At 40.3% G+C, this 24,063-nt stretch overlaps 1 protein-coding gene across 2 annotated transcripts; it reads right to left on the bottom strand.

Moving 5' to 3' along the window:
• Positions 1-1,261: 1,261 nt before the first annotated feature.
• Positions 1,262-20,880, bottom strand: LOC104669161 (fermitin family homolog 2). Of its 2 annotated transcripts, XM_030926442.1 has the most exons (9): positions 20,709-20,880; positions 19,668-19,717; positions 18,007-18,131; positions 9,065-9,171; positions 8,711-8,932; positions 4,672-4,692; positions 4,004-4,128; positions 3,549-3,690; positions 1,262-2,516 (listed from the first exon to the last, which is right to left on the bottom strand). In XM_030926442.1, the coding sequence occupies exons 1-9, from the start codon at positions 20,817-20,819 to the stop codon at positions 2,343-2,345; spliced, it is 1,077 nt and encodes a 358-aa protein (XP_030782302.1). In that variant the 5' UTR covers positions 20,820-20,880; the 3' UTR covers positions 1,262-2,342. The 2 variants fall into 2 exon arrangements, with proteins under 2 accessions (XP_030782302.1, XP_030782303.1); XM_030926443.1 differs by lacking the exon at positions 4,672-4,692 and having other exon boundaries at positions 20,709-20,869.
• Positions 20,881-24,063: the final 3,183 nt, after the last annotated feature.

Here is a 24,063-nt window from a genome sequence, read left to right as displayed (position 1 = left end):
GCTAATTTTTCTATTTCTAGTAGAGACGGGGTTTCACCATCTTGATCAGGATGGTCTTGAACTCCTGACCTCGTGACCCACCCACCTCAGCCTCCCAAAATGCTGGGATTACAGGTGTGAGCCACTGCGCCAGGCCCACTTGACCTTTTTCTAAAATGCTAGACAGATGAGGTGTAGACAGGTACAAACTGGACGAAGGTACAGGACTAAAGACATTCCAGACTTGGGGAATGATAGGGAGATGGGATGAGTGCAAAGTGGAGAATGTGAGCTGCCCAGCTGGACTGGAATGCAGATTGTTGGGAGATAAGGATGAAAATGTGGGCTGGGAGACCATACAAAACCTCTGAGCACTTTACTTTGGCTTTTATCCTGTAGGCAATAAGAAGTCTTTAGAGCTGAAATGCAGCCAGTGCTACGCTGGGGCTGGATTAATCTCAAAATCACTGGGAGGGCAGCAGGGCAAACCAGAGGTGGGGCAATCAGCACAGAGGCTATTCTCACTTGTGGAGGCCGTGGGACTAGAAAGCACTTGAATAGGGGTGGTTTCAATGGAATCTTTTGGGGCTTTCAGTAAGTGACATGCAAGATGCTAAATATGCAAGTTGGTGACTTGCACAGTCACTTACTAAAGATGAAGAAAGGGAGTATATTTTAAAACGTTTAGTGGAAAGGAGCTCTTAAATTTTGGAGCAAGGCCTGTTATGGCTTTAGAGTGCAAAGAAAAGTCATGGAGAATGTGATCTCAGCCTTGTCTTAAGATGGTGCCACACTACAGCAGGCACAGGACAAAGAACTGAATTTGGTTGATTGTGACAGCAATGACAAGAGAAAAGATGCAAGGCTGTGTGAGGGGAAAATCAGGAATTGGTCTATATGCAAACGGTAAAGGACTGTAAGTCTGAGTCTTGAATGATGACAGCAGTAATGACTGGCAGTAAATTCGTAAATGTATTTTTTTTTGTAAACCAAGAATAATTTTGTTGTTTAAAACAAATTTTGCCACAGCCAACTTCTATTTATAAGTACATTTCTAACATTTAGGTATTACACATTCATTTTTAAGTATTAAGAAAATGAGGGCTTTTCAACTGAGGTGAAAGACTACCTTTGAGATAAAGTGTCTCTAATTGGCGATGATGTGGAATACTAACCAGTTGTTCTCACAAAATAACATGTAGGCAAAGCATTTCCAAAAGGCAGAAGTTCATTTCTACTAAATTGATACTATGTAAACATTAAAAACAAGTACAAAAATAACTATTAAATAAAAGTTTTGCTTTTATTTAAAATAAAATGCATTTATACAGTCTTTGAACCATGGATTATTGAACAATACTGGTAATCCACCTCTCCCTCGCACCCTTTTGGGCTATGTGAGCTAGGAATTTTCTGACTAGCACCAATACAGATTGTAACAGCGCAACAGACTAGAACATGGCCAGTCCAGGCATTAGAGTTAAGGACATTGTGGCAAATCATCATAATGAAGTCATTCTTAATTTAGTAGATATTAAAACTGCACATTAATTATATCTCTTAAAGGCATTTAATTAATGCAGAGATGCTACATTTAAGCCATTTGCTAGTTGTGAGTAGTTTTTAAAAAACTGTACAATTTTATAAAATTTGTGTTTGTACATTAGTTACACAAAATGCATACTTCATAGAACTTTACTTCATATTGTAATGCAAAGAGTTGCATATTTTAGGCAGACAGTGATTATGCTGGTGAATACTAAAAGTGTAATACAATATGGTGTAAAAATAAAAACACAAGACAATATACATAACATGCTTATTCAAGGACAAAAACAAATCAAGCACGACAGACTAATAGCATTTTCCTTCAAGGTCAAACACAATGACATTATTAAACATCAGGCCTCCTGCAAGCCTGATTTATTTGGGGGTGGGGGGAAGGAATTAAATGGCTACCAGAAGTAGGGTATTTTAAAACATGGTATCAAATTAAACATACATTAAAACACATGCATTAGACATGATAAATAGAGTTCATATAGGTTAAGGCCTGGATAGCTTTAAAATAGATGGCTTGTTTCTTACAGCTTAAATCAGTGATGGTTTGTTCCTGATTTGCCCACTATTTCAATTTTCAATTCATGGCCCTAAGGAATGTGTGCCAAATTCAAGTTTATTATATCCTGATAGATTAATAGTCGTGCTTGTTTAGTGCACATATTAACTGGTCTGGTAAGGCAAAGAAGTTTTCATGATAAAATGATAAATTTCAAGCTTACTTTATTAAGCAGCATATAACAAACAGCTTTTAAAGTTAAATATTGTTATGGCCGTGGAGTTTCATTAAACATTATTTCTATTCACACCCAACCACTGGTAAGTTTGTAGAACATCTCTTCATCTAAACTCTCATTTTGGTCTTTTGCACGTGTTGAGAGAAATATGTAGCCACCAATGAATTCATGAACCACTTTGCAATCTACTTCAGTACAAATGAAGGACAATCGTACTTCATCTGCAAACTCTACGGTGACCTGGAACAAAGACAAGAATCATCAGTGCTGTCCCGAATGCCAGGTCGCGGGGTCCACACAAAACTACTCACTCAACTACTGCGCTACTTAAAGCCTGTCCCATCACAAAACACTTGTTGATCCTCAGTTAGTCTGTTTAAAACCTAAACTAATAATGCCTTTAAGTCCCAAAGAAGCAGCTAAGTTTATTGCCCTTCCCCTACCCTTTTTTAAGTTTTCATGTTCTGAAAAGGAAGACTAGGAATGCAAGGGTTTAGGTCATTCAGTTCTCAAACGGTCTCTGGCGATTCAATCAATGAGAATGCCTCTCTTCAAGTCCTGGAGGAAAGCCTACTTCCTGTGTTTTAATATTTGCTTCAGATATTTCAAATTTAGGTATCACGTTTGAATATTTCAGAAATATAAGATTCTTTGAAGTAACAGGAATTGATACAATAAATCCAATATGATCCTAAACCAAATGACTTATTAGTAAAAGATAGTTCAATTTAAATGATATTCATGTACTCCAAGACCAGGGGCAACATCATGTACAGTGGTAAATGTGCCGGGTTTTTAAGCCTAAATCACCTGAGTTTGAAATGACTCTGTAGTTACTTTGTGCGTGGTCATAGACAATGGTGGCCCTCAGGCCTCTATATTGCAGTGTCTTCATTTGTAACGTACGGTAATCCAACTACCTTAAAAGGCTGTGATGAGGTTTCAAGATGGGGTACTAATGCAAGCCTCTATGTCTGGCACAGGGTAGGCATTCAACAAATAGTAGTTGCTATTTCAGAGTAGAAGGGCTTTATCCATTACAGAAAGACAAAAAAGGTAACATTCTAAGCAAATTATATGCTTAGAATTTTAGTAACTGGGCTAATTATGAAATAGGCAAATTTAAGTGAGAAATGAATAGTCAACTATGGTCTGTCTGTATTTTAAGAGGTGGTGGTACAAACAATCATCAGAATTTATAGGCCTTTTTATTCCTAATGTGCTAATTTGTATCAGAAGGACTATATTCAAGTAACATTGTGACGAGTTTACCATTTTGATTTCCCAGTTGACATTCCACTGTTTCATGTTGCTGAAACGCCATGTTTTAATTGCATCTCCGGTGCTGGCATCCATCCGAATCAGTCTGTTGTATGCAATTCCAATAAGTTCTTCTTTTTTGCCCCCTTGGAACCTATAACATTTAAGAAAAGAACAGTTACAAACATGTTGTGGGGGAACATGTTGGACTGCTTTTCTTCAAGGTAAGTGTTCTCTAACCCTAAAAGAGTGCTATTCCCTTAGTAGTAAAACAAACACAATTATCTTGAATTTTTAATGTAGAAATTAAAAGCTTACAAAATACATTCTAACAGTCTTTGAATTCTACTGTAATATGAGTTAATGGGTCTACACAGGTATGCTTTAAATGTTTAATATCTAATTACATAACAGATTAAGCAAAAATGCAGATTAAGGTTTACACATAGATGCTTAGAACCACTGACCTTGCAATGAAGTGTGTGATGCCAAATTCAGGTAATGACTGCCAAGCTTGAATAAATCTCATCTTGGCTTCAATTAGACTCATCTGAGCTACATTCTGATGGGCCTCCAAGATTCTCGCTGTTATCTAAACATGATTAAACATCACCTTTACCATTGAACATTATTCTCTCATGGGACAATCGAGACAAAAGATCAAAAGATTGAATTACACACCCTGTACCCCAAAATCACATTGTAAGAGTTGAAATCAAAATATCTGAAGCTACATTTGGAAATTTTAATAATGTATTATATAATGATTTTTCAAAATAAGTCAATTTCAGTTTTCACATATCAACAAAAAGTACTATTAGGAGTACACAGTTGCCACACTTGAGACATATTTCAAATGCATACAGATAATGGTACTACTATTATAGAACAGCACATTCTAATCCACATATAGATGAGTTTTAATTAAATTTAGCACTATGTCTATAATCAGAATGAATACCTGGAATACAAGTTTCTAGCAGGATTATCTGTTAGCAGCTTTAAGGTACTTGAAATCACCGTAATCATTTTTATTTTAAATTTCACTACAGGAGTAAATTCCATCAGGGAAGGTTGTGGCTATGAATTTTTATTTATTCTTCTTTTTCTTTTTTGGTAAATATGGAGAACTTACCAAATCTCTTACATAGCCTGGCTGTAGATGGCAATGCGAGGAAAGAAAAAGGAAGCAGAAAGAAAAAAAAGGCAATCAGAAAAAATGGTAATGAAGCAAAGAAAAAGTTGCGGTCACCTGCAAACCAAAATTCCAGCCAAAAGTCATGCAAAAAACTACTTTAGGTAGAAACCAAGCAAAGTAAATGCAAGAATGAAAAATGAAAATGAGGAAGCAGCAATTACTTTCCATTTAGAACACTGAGAAACACTCCACATTATTTTAGAATGTTAAATGTTACTAAAGAACCTAAGGGTAGAAATTTGTAGGGAGAAAATAAAAAGAGCCAATATTTCTTTCCCCTACATCATGTACCCAGTTCTCACTGGTTAGGATAAAGCCAATTATTTTAGTAGCAAAATAAAAGTATTCAAAAGCCTTTAAAGTTTTCTCAGATTTAGTCAGATAATATGATCCATGCACTGCTTTTCAGAAATAAGAATTTGAAGGCATAAAATAAGTGCAGTGCCCATCTGTTTCTTTTTTTACACAAGAAAAGCAAACCCCTCAGTTACCATGTGTTTTTTGCATCCTTTTCCTGGAAGGGAAAATAAAGAGATGCCGTATACTACATGAGGAATTTCGGCTTTATGGCATTAGTCATTTCCATTTAGATGAACATAAATCAACATATAGAATAATTCTTCAAAATTTAAAAGCCAGTTTGAGAGTCGTATTTGTTTAAAAATACCCATAGAATATTTAGTTAATATATGTATAATTGAAGAGAATTAAAGTAGGTTAAATACAACAGGTTATTTTGATAGACCCAAAAGAAAACTACCAGTCGATATGCCCTGGAAGGTAAGAATGTCCTTGTGGCCTGCACATCTTCCTACAGACTCCAGAATGCAACTAAAATATATAGCTTAATAATTACTGAGCACTCACTACGTCCAGTGTGACCAGTGTAGTGCCTGACACACAGTAGCAGCTAAGCTTCTGAGGATCACTACTTACTAGGCGCCAGGGCAGTAATATCGGGAAACAATTTTCTTTTTTTTCCCTGAGACAGAGTTTCACTCTTGTTGCCCAGGCTGGAGTGTGATGTCTCACTGCAACCTCCACCTCCCAGGTACAGGCAATTCTCCTGCCTCAGCCTCCCCAGTAGCTGGCATTATAGGCGTGCACGCCACCATGCTTGGCTAATTTTTGTATTTTTAGTAGAGATGAAGTTTCACCATGTTGGCCAGGCTGGTCTCAAACTCTTGACCTCAAGTGATCCGCCCGCCTCAGCCTCTCAAAGTGCTGGGATTACAGGTGTGAGCCACTGTGCCTGGCCAACAATTTGTAAGTCTATTCCAGCAAAGTGTGGTGGCTCACGCCTGTAATCCCAGTGCTTTGGGAGGCCAAGGCAGGTGGATCACTTGAGCTCAAGAGTTTGAGATCGGCGGGGCGCGGTGGCTCAAGCCTGTAATCCCAGCACTTTGGGAGGCCGAGACGGGCGGATCACGAGGTCAGGAGATCGAGACCATCCTGGCTAACACGGTGAAAGCCCATCTCTACTAAAAAAATACAAAAAACTAGCCTGGCGAGGTGGCGGGCGCCTGTAGTCCCAGCTACTCGGGAGGCTGAGGCAGGAGAATGGCGTAAACCCGGGAGGCGGAGCTTGCACTGAGCTGAGATCCGGCCACTGCACTCCAGCCTGGGCGACAGAGTGAGACTCCGCCTCAAAAAAAAAAAAAAAAGAGTTTGAGACCAGCCTAAGCAACACAGTGAGAGCTCGTCTCTACAAAAAATACAAAAATTAGCCTGGAGTGGCAGTGTGTGCCTGTGGTTCTAGTTACTAGGGAGGCTAAGGTAGGAGGATTGCTTCAGCCTGGAAGATGGAGGCTGCAGTGCGCTTGAGCTATGATGGTGCCACCGCACTCCAGCCTGGGAGACAGAGAAAGACTCTGCCTCAAAAATAACAAAATACACACCAAAAACCTAACCTATCACTCTGGTGAGAGAAAGGAGGGTTAAAAATGTGCATTTGATTAGATGGCAATATGAAAGGCAAGGCCAGAAGGATCTTTAACCATGGACCACACACAAACTGTCCTCCTGTCAGTTAAAGATGAATCCTCATCTTTGTTCTCAGGAGAATTTTCAGTTGATAGTTTCTAGTCAAGAACTATCATTTCGGCCGGGCGCGGTGGCTCAAGCCTGTAATCCCAGCACTTTGGGAGGCCGAGACAGGCGGATCACGAGGTCAGGAGATCGAGACCATCCTGGCTAATACGGTGAAACCCCGTCTCTACTAAAAAATACAAAAAACTAGCCGGGCGACGAGGCGGGCGCCTGTAGTCCCAGCTACTCGGGAGGCTGAGATAGGAGAATGGCGTGAACCCGGGAGGCGGAGCTTGCAGTGAGCTGAGAGTCGGCCACTGCACTCCAGCCTGGGAGGCAGAGCAAGACTCCGTCTCAAAAAAAAAAAAAAAAAAAAAAAAAAAAAAAAAAAAAAAAAACTATCATTTAAAAGGCTTCTGAGAAAACAAAGAGTTGACAGTGAAAGCAACGTGTGGCAGTTCTCGTTTAAGCTCGTCTATCTCCCTGATGCCTTACTGTGAAATGATAAAACTGGTCAGGTTTGAAATTACTTATTGCCTTTGAAGGCAAATATATTCACTTTTAGAAACAAGATTCTGTATAAATAATTTTAAAATGAAATAACTACGAATATGAAAAATGAAATTAGCACTTACTTTACTTTCCCTTTTAACTTACAATCTACATTCCACACAGTTCCCCAGGGCAGCATTTCCTCCATTCCTTACTACTCCCACATCATATGACCATGGGATAAACAATTTCTAGGCTTACACAACCTCTGAGACTTAAAGACAAATACTTTGTGATTAAAACCTCTGAACATTTAGGTAGAAATAATTTCAGACCCATATAATCAATATTATATTTAAAGTTAAGGAATTAATAAGTGTTCTGGGCATTTCATTGAGCCTTTTTAGTATGTTTTAAAATTATTCCTTAACAAAGATTAAAGCACAATTAGATAAAATGAAATATTTATTTTAAAGGTCTTCATCCCCCCTACCCCCAAACTGAAGCCTTTTCCTTTTATGGCATGATGTTGGGTGCAGAGAATATCAGGGCCTATCCCAAGTGAAATTCCCCTGTAAAGGACTTCTTATGTTGTACCAAAGAACCGTTTTCCTAAGTAGCAACCCTTTTATGGTATTAATTTCCAAAGAAAAGAATTCTAAACAGAGTGGACAAAAGCAAATTTCAATGAAAATTTACCAAACTGTGTAACTATGTATAAAATTTTGGTTAGGTTCTGACTGATAATGTTAAGAAAAGACACAGCTAAAAATGTACTCATTGTCAAGTTTCATTCTAAAGTTGGAAAAGCCAATTTCAACAACAGCTGGTATTATGAATTTTGTTGGGAAATGCTGGCTGCACTTTACGGCACATTGACTTAATTATATAAGGAATAAAATTAAATAAAGGAACACAAAGCACTGAGACCATATTCAATTCCTTAAAATGTCTGAAAGAACATCATCATGTTAACAGAATGATTTCTGCAAGTTGCTTAGAGTAAGTTCTCAACTATTCTGCCTCCTTATCTGTTCTATTAAAATGATAAAGATTTGTTTTAAATGACCAATTTAAACTTGACTAAAGGTGACTTTATTTCCTACAGGTTGAGTATCCATTATCCAAATTCTTGGGAGCAGAAGTGTTCTGGGTTTCAGATTTTTTTGGATTTTGGAATATTTGCATTACACTTACCGGCTGAGGATCCCAAATCTGAAATCCAAAATGTGCCAATGAGCATTTGAGAGTCATGTTGGCACTCAAAAAGTTTCAGATTTTGGAGGATTTCAGAGGTTCAGATTAGGGATACTCTTATCTCTATTTTATATTCTAACCACCTGACATAAAATTAAGACTAAAAAGTTTTGTTTAAGAGGGGAAAAACAAGGTTATGTATAAAATTATAAGAACAAACCAGCAGAAAACAGTAGATGAAGTAAAATGAAGCAAGTACCTGCTTGTTCTTATACTTTTTTAGATAGCGGGGAGACACCAAACATTCAGGATTTATATCAGTCGTGATCTGCTCTGGTATTAACTGAGGATCTGGGTTTAAATGCTGCATCTTCAGAAAGGAAAGAATATTTTGAACTTCTAAGTTGTAAGAACTGTCCGCCATGGTCTTGCCTTTGGAGGCTAATCTGCAGGCTGCCATCCAATGTGCATACTGTTTTTCCTGGAGAAAAGAAATACTGATGTGTGCAATGTATCACGAGACGGGTCTTTCAAGTATAAAATATAAGGATGACTGGTCAACTCATTTAGAAATCCAAGAAAATTGAAGTGTATTTTTAACTGAAAGACTTACATTGTCACAACGAAGCCAGATTTCATTCATGCCCTCTGCAACTGGAATCAGGAGTTTAATGTTAAATTTTTGGCCCGAAATGTTTACATCTGGGGTAACTTCACATCCTGTAACAAAAAATTTTTAATTATCAAAATGGCTAAATTTACTTTTAAGAAGTCTCAAGTCAATATAAGCAGCTCTCATTTTGTGGCATCTTAACATGTTGGATTTTGCCATAGTATTTTATGAAGGCATCTGCTGCAGAAGGTAATACACATTTACTTGGGAAGCTGGAATGAAAATAAGCCAGGCATGGTGGCTCAAGCCTGTAATCCCAGCACTTTGGGAGGCCGAGGTGCGTGGATCACCTGAGGTCAGGAGTTTGAGACCAGCTGACCAAATGGTGAAACCATGTCTCTACTGAGTATAAAAAATGGCTGAGGTCAGGAGATGGAGACCATCCTGGCTAACACACGATGAAACCCCATCTCTACTGAAAATACAAAAAAATTAGCCGGGCATGGCAGTGGGCACCTGTAGTCCCAGCTACTCGGGAGGCTGAGGCAGAATGGCGTGAACCTGGGAGACGGAGCTCGCAGTGAGCAGAGATGTGCCACTGCACTCCAGCCTGGGCGACAGAGCGAGACTCCGTCTCAAACAAAACAAAACAAAAACAAACAAACAAAAAATTAGCCAGGCATGGCGGTGGACATCTGTAATCAGAGCTACTTGGGAGGCTGAAGCAGAAGAATCGCTTGAACCCAGCAGGTGGAGGTTGCAGTGAGCTGAGATCGCGCCGTTGCACTCCAGCCTGGGCAACAAAAGCAAAACTGTGTCTCTTAAACAAATAAACAAACAAAAACTCTATTCAGAATTTCACTTTGTAGGAGGCTTTACAGAAGGCAATGCAGATTTACTGAACTAGGTGTTAGATAATGGCATAACAGCGGGCATAAACAAGTAGTAACAGTGTAACAAATACAGCAAAGTAGAGCTCTGCAGAGAGATGTGGGTTCCAGACTTTTCTTTGTCACTTATTAATAATTATGGGCCATTTAACTTATCTAAGTCTACATTTCCTGACCTTGAACTCTACCTCACAGGGATGATTTAAGGATAAATAAGATAATACACATGTCGAAGCTTCCTAAAGTTTATTCCAATTGTCTGAGAATGACATGAACAAAGCACAGTGTCATATGATCATGCAATAGGCTTGATGAGGAAAATTTTAAACTGTTAGTAGGGCTTGCCTTTTCAATTCCTCTTGGCACAGAACATAAGAAGATCATACACACTCCATATCCAAAAGAACAAACGTTAAAATTGTCATTTTCCCCCTCTACATAAATATTTTAGTATTAAATAAAAACACTTTAAATAAAGGAGAGGTCCTCTTCGTTCTCCTCCCTAGCAACTCGTACCATGAATTTGGTGGATTCCCTCCTGCCCTTTGTTTTCTTTTTAAAATATTTACTACACACAAATGTCTTCTTTTGTATCTCCTTTTATACAGGCTTTAGAATGATGAGAACGTGTGTGACAAACTGTTAAATGTACAAAGTTGAAACAGTTGTTTGAAAGTACACAATCTTTTGCACAAGTATCATTAATAATTCAAGAGGATTTACAGTATACAATTCCATAATAATTAGGCCTCTTTTAAAAAAACAAGAAAACTAAACAGGGAGAGAGAAAGTGGGTGGTAACTCAGCCACTAGTGTAGGCTCAGAGGCATACACTGGGCCACATCTCAAACAAACACCCATTCCATGCCACCTCAGCTACCTACTTCCACGGCAACCACTGGACTTCCTCAGTTACCCAATTAGTGTACTTCTGAAAGGTGTAATGCAAACAGCCGATTCTGATCACAATCTCTAATCCTAACTCTTTTTTTTTTTTTTTTTGAGATGGAGTCTGGCTCTGTCACCCAGGCTGGAGTGCAGTGGCCAGATCTCAGCTCACTGCAAGCTCCGCCTCCCAGGTTCATGCCATTCTCCTGCCTCAGCCTCCTGGGTAGCTGGGACTACAGGCGCCCGCCACCTCACCCGGCTAGTTTTTTGTATTTTTTAGTAGAGACAGGGTTTCACTGTGTTAGCCAGGATGGTCTCGATCTCCTGACCTTGTGATCCACCTGTCTCGGCCTCCCAAAGTGCTGGGATTACAGGCTTGAGCCACCACGCCCGGCCAATCCTAACTCTTATCAAACTCTTTGAGGAACCCTATCCTGCAACCTCTCTACTTCTCCCCAACAGCAACAGAAGGAAGCAACAGCTCCCTCCTTCCCAATCCAGCATGGACCACATTCACTGGACATCCACTCCAACTGCCGAGACTCACTGTCTTCACATTATACATTCTCCTAGTAAAATCTGCCCCCTAGGTAAATAAATCCCTCTATCTTTTCCTTGCCTACACTCAGGCTGCTTAGCACTGCAAGATGGGAAGAAGTAAAAAAGGTTTCACTAGAGATTCATGGATACCAACCTCAACTGGGCCCTTTATGCTTGCATCCTTCTGTGCTTATACAGACATTTTCAACAATGCCTACTTCAAATCTTCTCAGACATCCAACAGTGTCACTTAGTCTCAAGGGACAACTCCACCTCTTATGTCTCCAAGAAAATGAAAGCCACCAGAAGTTAAGTCCATCCATTTCCTGCCATCCTAGAAGATAAACTTAGCTGTCCTTGCTTCCACACAGTGCGAGAGGCATCTGTCATCCTCCAGCTTTCCTATCCAAGTGGGCTGAGTTCATTACCATCCCAGGAACCCCGCTCTACCACTGAGATCCTCTCTCTCAGACACTAGATTTCCTTCTTTCTACTGCCACATCTCCATCAGCATTTAATTTCCTCGAATCTCTCCCATCTTATACCACAACATACCTCCCTTTTCTGTTACCTCTTTCCCCCTTCCTTGTCACAGATAAGGTTCATTAAAAAGCTTTGTCTCCTCTCTGTCTTTTTTTCAATAGAGATAGGGTTTCACCATGTTGCCCAGGCTGTTCTCAAACTCCTGGTCTCAAGCAATCCACCACTGGCCTTGGCCTCCCAAAATGTTGAGATTACCAGCATGAGCCACCGTGCCCATCTCTTATCTACTTCTCAATGACTGTACTTCGGCTCCATACTCAATAAACCACTGAAGTCTACTCAGTTTGTTCTTATCAAGGTCACGAACCACATGGCTAGATGCTATGCTGGCCTAACTACCTTACTTTACTACAGTATTGGACACTGTTGACTACTCTGTCCTTTTGAAATGACTTTTATGTTAGCTTTCATCATACCTCATTGCCACAGTCTTCCTATGCGTTTTTTTTGTTTCCTTTGCAAGGTCCCGTTCTTCTAACCTGCCCTGTCTCTTAAACATGGGTGATCTGCAGGGTTCTGTTCTTCATCTTGTCTTCTCACATTTACAGACCACCATTCCAGTGGCTGCACTTACCATTACTGCGAACTGCTACCCTATCAGCATCTGGAGCATGTGCATCTTTCCCCAACCCAATGTCTACAGGCTAGCTGCAAACAGATATCCCATAGGCACCTCAAATTCAAAATACCCCCACATTAAACTCATCTTTTCCCCCAAACCCAGCTCGCTCTTCTACATTCTTATCTCAGTATCACACTATCCACTCAATGCACAAGTCAGAAAAATGACCCCACTTCAACCTCCTCCCAAATAAATCACCCAGACTATTGACCAAACTTCCTCAGTATCTATTCAGTCTGCCCCTTTTCTCATCTCATGTTGATTACCTTAATTTGGATTACTATCATCTCTCTAAAATGACTCCTCTGCACCATAACTGGTATAAATATGGATCTTGTCATTTTTGTGTTAATATTCTTTCAGTGACATGTCACTGCTGCTAGTTCAAAAAACAATCTCCTTACCATTTTTATCATCTAATGTCTGCCAGATTCTTCTGCGACTATCTCTCATGTTAGTAGGAATCACATTCAACAGCTATTAAGGAAGTATTCATCCTTTCCCTTAAATTCTATATTCCAGCAGCACAAAACTCTCTGCAGTTGCTGGTGCTTTTCTTTAGGCTTTTGTTTTTTTGAGATGGGGTCTGGCTATGTTGCCCAGGTTGGTCTTTAACTCTTGGGCTCAAGTGATGCTCCCACCTCAGCCTCCTGAGTAGCTGGAATTACAGGAATGTGCCACTGTGCCTGGCTCTCTATCCCCAATGAGGTCTCTCCATCCTCACTGAAGGTTAAGTTATAGAGCACCCTTACCCCTTGCTCCTTTCCTTACTTTCCAAAGTACTATTTATTACCCCAATTGCAATTTTATCTCCCCAACATGCTCTAAACCATCTTGAGGATTGGGACTGTAAGTGGTTCTCCCTTGTATCTCTACTACCCAGTAGTTTGTGGCACAGGAGTTCACTTAGTATTAGCTGAAATGAATTTTTAGAACTTTGCATTTTAGATCTCTATGAAGCCTTGGCATCCAGTCTAACACTCTCATTTCTCAGAAGAAGACACTATAGGCCCAGATGTCCTATCTTTCCAAAATCACAGATCTCAACCAGGTGTAGTGGTGTACACCTGCAGTGTCAGCTACTCGGGAGGCTGAGGTGGAAGGATCACTTGAGCCCAAGAGTTGGAGATAAGCATGTACAACACAGTCTCAAAAAATGAAACAACAAAAATCACAGGGCTTGTTTAGTGGAAGAGCAGCATCTAGGCCATTTGATTCTTGGTCAAGGTGTTATCATGGTGGTGCCTGTGATCATCAGTGTGATGAGTCCTTTCAGAGGACTTGGGAAACAGCGGGGATGAAAACAGAACAACTTATAAACTTATTAATTCCATGCCAGGACTTGATCTCTCAGTTACACAGAAAGAAGGTTAAGATGAGAGACAGTGAGAACAGGGGCCAGAAGACAGATCTAGTCTCAAAGTCAACAGTGGATCATTTATGCTGGTCCTGGGCCGCTGAAGAGGGAAGCAGGAGAAGGCTGCAGTGGATCCTGAGGGCAGCAAAGAATGACAGACACCCAAAAGTGAAATGCCCGTGACTGAGGGAGGAAGGCAGTGAGCCTAATTAAGAATTTCAGGTAAATTACAGAATTCCAACATGTGGGAACAGCAATTCTCTACTCAGGAATGAGTTTTTCTATTCTTTTTTTAATTTGTGTAACTTTATTTTTTATTTTTTTTTGAGTTGGAGTCTTGCGCTGTTGCCCAGCCTGGAGTGCAGTGGCGCGATCTCGGCTCACTGCAAGTTCCACCTCCTGGGTTCACGCCCGTTCTCTTGCCTCAGCCTCCGGAGTAGCGGGGACTACAGGCGCATGTCACCAGGCCCAGCTAATTTTTTGTATTTTTAGTAGAGACGGGGTTTCACCGCGTTAGCCAGGATGGGCTCGATCTCCTGACCTCGTGATCCATCCCCCTCGGCCTCCCAAAGTGCTGGATACAGGCGTGAGCCCACCGCGCCCGCCCTGTGTAACTTTAAAAGCAACAGTTTAAGTGACTACCAGGCAGAGCTCACGTACTAGGGTACAGATTTCAACACTGTGTTGAAATACAGTAAATCTATCCTAATGTACGATATACAGTCACACACTGCATAAAAGCATTTCAGTAAACAACAAACTGCATAATGACAGCGACAGTGCCTTCGTAAGACTATAATGGAACTGAAAAATTCCTACTGCCTAGTGACACTGTAGCTGTCATAATATCATAGCTCACATCTGTGTAAACAAACCTATTCTGCTGCCAGTCACAGAAAAATGCAGCATGTACAATTACAAATAGTACATAATACCTGATAATGATAAATGACTGCGTTACTGGTTTATGTATTTACTATACTATTCTTTTTATCATTATTTTACAATGTACTTCTACTTAAATAAAAAAGTTAACTGTTAAACAGGGGATTTCCAGAAGAAGGCATTGTTACCAGAGGAAATGACAGCTCCATGCTTGTTACTCTCACTTACTCCCCCTGAAGACCTTCCAGTGAGACAGGATGTGGAGGTAAAAGACAGTGATACTGATGAACCGGATCTCATGGAGGTCTAGGCCTAATGTGTGTGCCTGTGATTTAAGCTAACAAAAGGTTAAGAATATAAAGAAAATATTTTTGTATAGCTGTACAATGTTTAAGCTAAGTGTCATTAGAAAAGGGTCAAGACTGTTAAAAGTTGTTTATAAAGTTACAGTAAGCAAAGGTTTTGAAGAAAGAAAATTACTGAAGTTTTAAAATAATTTCATGCATCCTAAGTATACAGTATTTATAAAGTCTGCAGTAGTGTATAGTAATGTCCTAGGCCTTCACATTCACTCACCACCCACTCACACCCCAGAGCAACTTCCAGTCCTGCAAGCTCCATTCATGGAAACTGCTCTATACAAGTGTACCATTTTTTTTTTTGAACAGAGTTTCACTCTTGTTGCCTAGGCAGGAGTTGCAATGGCGTGATCTCGGCTCACTGCAACCTCCGCCTCCCGGGTTCAAGCGATTCTCCTGCCTCAGCTCCCAAGTAGCTGGGATTACTGGCATGTGCCACCATGCTGGCTAAATTTGTATTTTTAGTAGAGATGGGGTTTCTCCATGTTGGTCAGGTTGGTCTCCAGCTCCTCCGACCTCAGGTGATCGCCAGCCTCGGCCTCCCAAAGTGCTGGGATTACAGGCATGAGCCACCGTGTCCCCCCAAGTTGTACCTTTTCTAGATTTAGATACGTTTAGATAACAAATACTACTGTGTTACAGTTGTCTACAGTATTCAGTACAGTAAAATGCTATACAGGTTGTAGCCTAGGAGCAATCAGCTATACCATACAGCCTAGGTATGCAGTTGGCTATACCCTACAGCGTAGGTGTGCAGTCGGCTATACCATCTTGGTTTGTGTAAGTACACATACTCCATAATACTCACACAATGACAAAATTGCCTGGTGACACATTTCTCAGAATGTATCTCTACTGTTAAATGATACATGACGGTACCAAGTACAATTTAGAAATATGAATCAGGAAAAGCACGTCTGTGTTTTAAGTGTTAAATGAAATTGTTTTGGGAGTCATTTTTGTGAAATCAGTCTGAAGCCCTTTTCCTTGGTGCTGTTGTCCACATCTGAGTACTTCGAGTTAGAAAGGCATATACTGCCTTACCTACAAAAACATGTATATGTACAAATGTACCCAAAGAAGAGATGGGCTGGGCCACTAGGAATAACTCTGAACTGGCTTCCAAGGGTGGTGCAACCTTTGCTATTATCAAGCAGGTGGGAAACCAGGAGGCTATGGCTGCAGGTGTTAGCTCCAGCGCCTAGAAATACCTCCCTCCTTTCATTTTCTGTGTCTTAACTCTATTCCTAATTCAAGTCTCCCATGAATGCATCTGACTAGGATCTAAGTCTCACTGGAAATGAGTCTAGAAAGTGTATTTTAGTTTTTTAGTCTTTGCTCTAAGGGAAGATACAGTAAGAGGACTATGGAACAGACAGTGAGGAGCCAGCCGATTGACTGCATCATCCAAAAGGCATGCCAGGTGCCAAGGGTGTGTGCTCACAGGAGAGTGGTCCTCAGGGGATACAGCTTTCTGGAGGAAGTGGTATCCAAACTGAAAGCGAACCAGGTGATTTTATTGAAAAGTATTACCCCAAGTGAGAGGCTCATTAATGCTCTGCAAAGAAATCACAGCAGCAGAATGCCATCTATCTGCAGAAGAACCAGACTAATCTGGAGAGGAAATTCGCCTACCAGCTGAGCCAGCCATCATCAGATGAAAAAGGTGAAAGAGAAGTACAAAGAACCAATAAAAGAAATCAATGAAATAGGAAATTAAGCTGTAGCTCATAGACCTTACTGAAGAAAAGGAAAAACAAAATCCAAAACAAAGCCAATAGCTTAGCCTTCATCCAGGCTTAGGCCAGGCTGTAGGAAGCAGGCCTGCCACAAATGCCCTGAGGGAAAGGAAATGAGCAACCCAAATACCAGCCCCTGGTTCTGAGATAGCTTTGGATTTGAAAAGACAGGACAAGAGGAAACCAAGGAGACTCAAGGTGTCAGCTAGAAGCCTCCGAGGAATATCCTGGAGTGGCCTCAGAAGCCAGGCTGAGAGCAAAGAAAAAACTATGTGAGGAAGAGGTGTTGGGTAAGGGGAAGAGGAAGGGAAGGACCTGCCCAAACTCTGAAAGTGTCAGGGACCCTACTGGTGAGCCAGGAAAATTCAGAGGTTCAGGACCCTGAGTGGGACCAGCCTGTCATCAGTGAGGGTGAGGAAGAGCAGGATGTTGAAGATGAAAGCCCAGGGATGACTACAACGTGGCTGAAAATAAGGCAGAATCCAAAACAGACAAGGAGGCAGTCCCTGCAGAATAAGGGAACTCTAAATGTCCTTAATGCTGAAGCTGGAAAGACAACATACGCTTCCTTGACAAGTTAGAAATGCAGAATCAGCTGGGTGTGGTGGCTCACACCCTATAATCGCAGCACTTTGGGAGGCTAAGGTGGGCAGATCAATTGAAGCCAGGTGTTCGAGACCAGACTGGCCAACATGATGAAACCTTGTAGCTGGGTGTGGTGGTGCACACCTGTAATCCCAGCTACTGGGGAGGCTGAGGCACGAAAATCGCTTGAACCCAGGAGGCAGAAGTAACAGTGAGCCAAGATCGTGCCACTGCACTCCAGCCTGGGGCAACAGAGCAAGACTCCCTCTCAAAAAACAAAAAAGAAAAGTTGAGTCATACATTTCAGGTCAGGTCTGCACAAAGAGATTACAACGAAATATTTATGTGGAATTGAGTACTTCAAAACTGTGAAAAAGACTATGTAAAAAAAGACATATCTAAATACATTTTTAAGGTACCCAAAGGAGTAAAGAAATTGATTTTTTAAAAAACCTGTTTATCCCAGCAAGTGGCTCATTGACTGTTAGGCCAATGGGGATGCCACCATCAACAGCCGTGACAGGCTCTCCTTACCCCTGAGGTTCATCTGATGAGCTGGCGTGCCACTGGATTCTTCTTTGCTCTTATAACAAGAAATGGATGTGTCTTTGAAGGTGCACCAATATTGCTTGTAACCTTTCAGAGTCAGCTTTTTTGGCCTATGTATGAAACAGAATTAACAACAAAATCACTTTGAAGTAACTTTATTAACGCTATATTAGCAAAGTTTCACAATATTAAGTCTGGGGTCAAGTTTTACACGTGCTGACATCGATCCCCCTTGGTCAGTGTCTTAGAGTCAGTGCTGCTGTTACTGGATGCGAGCCTCCCTTCTCAATCTACTCTAGAAGATCACACGAACAGCGTGCCTATGTTCCAGTATTCTGCAGCTGTAGTCATCACATCTATCACTAACTAGGAGGTCACATGGGAAGGGTAGGAAAAGAAAGGTGAAGTAAATGTCAGTAATTGGAAGAGTCCTAATCCTGTAATTACCTGCAGGTTTATGGGTGTCTGCAGAGTTGCCTTGGGGCCTCTATAAAGATGCAAGTTTACCTGGCAGGACTGAAAGTGGGGGAAGTGCTGCTTTCTTCAGGGTAAATTCCAATGGTGACATTAACTTGCCACTCCAATGTCAAATACAGAAGGAAGATGACAGAGCAGTCATGAGGGTGTGTAAGGACCTTAATGTGCAGGTAGATGAGAAATGTGTCAAGGGGGAAGGAGAAAGAGTAGGGTAGTGGCATCTGAAATCATGCCCTTATCTCAGAAATGTTCCATATTTTGAACTGTTGTATGTTCAGCTACGGTAAATGTTTTATTCTAGAGTAGTTTTATCTTATATAGTAGAAAACAGTATTTTCCACATCACCTCCTTTCCTTTTTCTCCTCTCTGCCTTAATGCCGAGCTCTCCTGATTCTGTGGAATGTAGCTGGATAGTGTTTACAAATCTTGATCAGATATACTAGAACTTTATATAAAATGTTCCATGAACAAATGAACAGAGTTCAACAGAATCTTGTGCTGTGAACGAGGAAATAATCGCTGGCAGTAACATGGTTCATTATGTACTGCTTCCAACTGAGGCCCAGAGGGGCTGTGCCACTCACTGTATTACCGTTTCAGCATCTGTATGATGCAATCTAGGTTTCACAATCTTTTTTTTTTTTTTTTTTTTTTTTGAGACAGAGTCTCGCTCTGTCGCCCAGGCTGGAGTGCAGTGGCCGGATCTCAGCTCACTGCAAGCTCTGCCTCCCGGGTTTACGCCATTCTCCTGCCTCAGCCTCCCGAGTTGCTGGGACTACAGGCGCCCGCCACCTCGCCCGGCTAGTTTTTTTTTGTATTTTTTTAGTAGAAACGGGGTTTCACCGTGTTAGCCAGGATGGTCTCGATCTCCTGACCTTGTGATCCGCCCGTCTCGGCCTCCCAAAGTGCTGGGATTACAGGCTTGAGCCACCGCGCCCGGCCCACAATCTTTTTTTTAAAAGAAAAATGTTTATCTGATAAAAGAATGAGCATTGTGATTTTAATTTCATAAAAGTGGTTATTTTCTCTCGGTAATTTGGTGTTCACCTAACTGGTAAATCTGTTTACAGTAGATGCGTTAGTCAAACTTACAGTTAGTTTCAATGTGACCATGACTATAAAACTGACAGTCATTAATATTTGGAATCCCTCCTCTTTTTGTACTTACTTGAAAACTTTAATATAGTCAGCAAGTTCAGGAATGGAAGTAATGTCACCCTAGGAGAGAGTTAAATCCTTTTTTATTTTTTTTTAGTATTTGAAATTCTTTCTAATGTTTGGTATCTGATATCAAGAACTAGCTTACTTAATAAACAGAACGACATAAAATACAGATGATAAAGATTTTAACACAATCACATTACATGGTCTTATGGACCATATTCTTGGTACAAAGGCATTTTCAAATAGCATAAAAGGTTAACAAAATTTTCATCAAAATGGCAATTGATACAACTCATAAGAATACGTTATCTTTAATACCGCTGAAACTGTAGCTGCATATAAATCTGCACATTGTAAAAGGCCCGAAGTGTTTCTTCAGCAGTAACTAATCCCTATACTTAAAAACCAAACCCAGCATTTCACAATTTTCCCGAGATCTATTTTTTTTTTGTAATATTTCAAATGTGCACATCACTAAGTGGATTTTTACCATGACTTAAGATTATTTTCCTCTGCAGAAATGTCTTCTCATCACTTGTAAAAGAATTTGCAGAGTATTAAGAGTATTAGATCTATTCTTACTGTGTTGAATGCACTAGAGACGAATACATTAGTACTTTAGAAACAAACAAACTTCCCAGCAGTGGCAGGAGCACTGCTTAAGGCCAGGAGTTTGAGATCAGACTAGACAACACAGTCAGACCCCATCTCTAAAAAAATTAAAAATTTAGCCAGGTGTGGTGGTGCATGCTTGTAGTCTCAGCTACTCAGGAGGCTGAGGCAGGAAATGGCTTGAGCCCTGGAGTTTGAGGATGTAGTGACCTATGGTGTGCACCACTGCACTCCAGCCTGAGCAACAGAGCAAGACCCTGTCTCAAAACAAAACCACTTTGCTCAAAGTTCCTGAAAAATTAACATCTGATTTCTCTCTCTAAAGCATTAAATATTTCTCTCCACCACCCCCCAAATACTTTGAACCTAAATCCACAAAATGGAACGCATCAATTCAAGCTAAATTAGTAGGTTAAAAAAAGATTCATCCTACCAAAATTGTTGACGTTTTACCCCCTTCCAAAGTAATCTCCAGGTCTGAAAGGGCAGCATCAACCTCATCAACTTCTTTGTCACTGTTGTTCAAATGATTCTCTGACGTCATGATTGACAGCTTATTGATATGATACTGAAACCAGAATTATTTTATTAAAATAATTGCTATAACTGTAAAACTCTAAGATGAAATTACTATCTGAATCTATATTGAATGCTTTTCAGTACCTAATTGGAAAAGACAGAAGCGTCTGGGAACTATAACGAAAGGAAATAAAGGGCATGGCACCTGAAATCAATATCCTAAACCTGCTAATAAATATTTATACAAAAGACCTAGGGTCTTTGGACACACACCAATGAATTCATCGTTTGGGGGCCCTTAGACTTAAGAGAGTTAACTGTCCTCAACTGTATTTCACATTAACAGAGATTTGACTTTTTTTTTTTTTCATTGTAATCTTCCCTGTGTCTATAACAGGGCCTGTTATCAAGAAATATTGAATGGACATATAGAATATGCATAAGGTCTTTTGTAGAAACGGATGAACACTGAATGCTGTACCTTGCTCCTATTACCCAGGAGAAAGTCATCATTACTATGTCAAAACCTAACGCTCCACCTTTTCCCCATCCTCGATTCAATGCTCTGTATTCTCATATGTAAGAATGTTTGTACGTGAGTATGCACATGGATACCCACATACGCGTGGGTGGGGAGGGGTGGAGAGAGAGCAGTCAGTAGTGGTGACTACTCATATGTAGATAGGAAAATTTTGGGATACAGAATAGTTATTGATTTTAAATATACTTCAGTAAGTGACTTAGAACCAATATTCATAATCTAATAGATTTTTATGTTAAACCTTAAGTCTTCTACAAAGGTCAGCAGAACCTTTAAATCTTAATCAGTTATCTTTCAAAGCAACAAATGGTGCTCCAAATGTCTGAAGTATTCATTTAATACATTCATTTCATGGGAGCATTTAGTGAACTAATCTGAGGCCACTTACCAATGTTCTTCTGTGTTTTAAGGTTTAGTGACTGGTAATGAATAGTCTCTGGCTACTTCAATTGTGCTGAAATGAGATCTTACAATGGTAGAAATGTCCATGTTCATAAATTATGGAAAATGAGGTAGAGGTTGAGGTCCTCAGGTCCCAAATGTCAGAGTATATTAAGAATCAAGTGGGCCGGGCACGGTGGCTCAAGCCTGTAATCCCAGCACTTTGGGAGGCCGAGACGGGCGGATCACAAGGTCAGGAGATCGAGACCATCCTGGCTAACCTGGTGAAACCCCGTCTCTACTAAAAAAATACAAAAAACTAGCCGGGCAAGGTGGCGGGCACCTGTAGTCCCAGCTACTCGGGAAGCTGAGGCAGGAGAATGGCGTAAACCCAGGAGGCGGAGCTTGCAGTGAGCTGAGATCTGGCCACTGTACTCCAGCCTGGGCGACAGAGCGAGACTCCGTCTCAAAAAAAAAAAAAAAAAAAAAGAATCAAGTGAAGAACTGGTCAAAAATACAGATCCTTAGGTTTACTCCAGAGATCCTGATTCAGGAAGTCTGGGGTCCAGCCTGGAATCTGCATTTTTACTCACTGCTCTGGGTAATTCTGATGCAAAATGTCCTTATGAGTCATACTGGAGAAATCCTGGCTGTGAATGGGACTTAAAAAATCCAGCTTCGCTTTCAAAAGTGCAAGGGATATCTTAAATTTCTTAATACATACTCTGACCTAAATGCTTTAAAAACAATGTGACTAATTCATCTACTTTACTTTTTATCCCCACCTTCTTACTTTGTATTATTTTGCTTCTTTTTACTATCGTAAATTTACTTTACACAACGATCCAGATGTCCCAAGGAGAGTATACTTCAGAGTATAGGCTCTGTCTGAAAGAAAAAATACTAGGCATCTCCTCCTCACCATACTTTCAGTTTCCTTATTCTGATACTAGATGGTTTCATACAAACTTAGGGTCAGTCTCTGAGAAAGCCTCTAACAACTCAAGGTATCTGTATGCCAAAATACTCTCATTAAATCTAGATTCTAAAATGGTCTTGGAGGGCTATAGTTTTGAGACCATTCCACTTCCATGAACTGAAACCTATGGTCTTCTGAGGTGTTCTTTCTGTACTGATACAGAATGTCCACGATACATTTGGTGAGGGGGGCTGCAGAATCATGTCATTCCTGTGAGAACACAACTGTGTGTACTCTCATTTTACAAACACGTTTTGAGCACCTACTATGTGCCACGCATACAACAGGCATCTGTTGGTTTTAAAAACAACCATAAACATGACTAACTAATATAAAAATAAAGCAACAGTATAAAATCTGTGGTCTTTCATACATATTTTACAGGTATTATTATTCTATCATTGGCAAAACCTCCACTAGAAAATCATGAGCCTGTATCAAAGTGAGAAGGATGTAGGAAGAAAGCCATAACCAGGTAAGGGGACTCCCAACAAACTGCTCCAGAATTTAATTCAAGAAATTCACCAGAGAGTCAGAATTATCAGGAAACACAATACAGGATCTTAATTGGCTCATTAAGCAAGTCCCTAGAAAATAACTGAAAATATCTGTCACCTGAGATTTTCCTTGTCTACGCTGCTTTGCCACTCTGCTCATTACGTAAACTAAGGTGAAAATTAGATGTTCTTGCTTTATTTAGGTTTTCTTTTGCTCATCTCACTCCCCATTCTTGCTTTCTAATGGCAACTTTTTGAGTCACAACTGAAAACTTTTCTGGATGCATAAAAGAAGGCATCCAGAAGACTGAGAACATTTTTGTGTTCTAAGGAAAAACAAAATCCTTTCTACAGTGAAAAGTTCTTCAACTGAATGTCAACTCTGCTTCCTGTACTTCTGTTATTTATAGAACACCAACTTCATCAGGACTTTAGGCTGAACCTAGAATCCTGTCATAACCGGGAATACTTGCCAAAGCATTACTAGGGTATCTGAAATTTAAGAAAGATGAATTAATTTGGTCACCAGACCTCAGTATCTGTAAGAATGTGGATGTGTGGATGCCACCTTGAAGTTATTAATGAAGTGGATAATTAATTTTTAAATAAGCTCCCCTATAATTCTGAAGGAGGTGGCATGTAAGAACCACATATGTAAGAACCACATATGAAAAAACTGATTTAATCTAAGGAAGCTTGTCAGTTATCTACTTAAGAATTATCACTGTAGAAAAAGGTTTGGTTCCACTAGTCTCTCTAAATCTTATCACCTAAAAGTATTGCTGTGCTACAGCCCATTTTATAATGTGTTGTATCATCCCCAGCTATTTATGAAATTATGCAGGTAAGCTTCAGATTAGGTTTCAGAAAT

The sequence above is a fragment of the Rhinopithecus roxellana genome, unplaced genomic scaffold (assembly GCF_007565055.1).
Source record: "Rhinopithecus roxellana isolate Shanxi Qingling unplaced genomic scaffold, ASM756505v1 contig3491, whole genome shotgun sequence".
NCBI classification, from domain to species: Eukaryota; Metazoa; Chordata; class Mammalia; order Primates; family Cercopithecidae; genus Rhinopithecus; species Rhinopithecus roxellana.
Note: the sequence above shows the minus strand (reverse complement) of the source record. Positions and strands in the feature narration are given on the sequence as shown.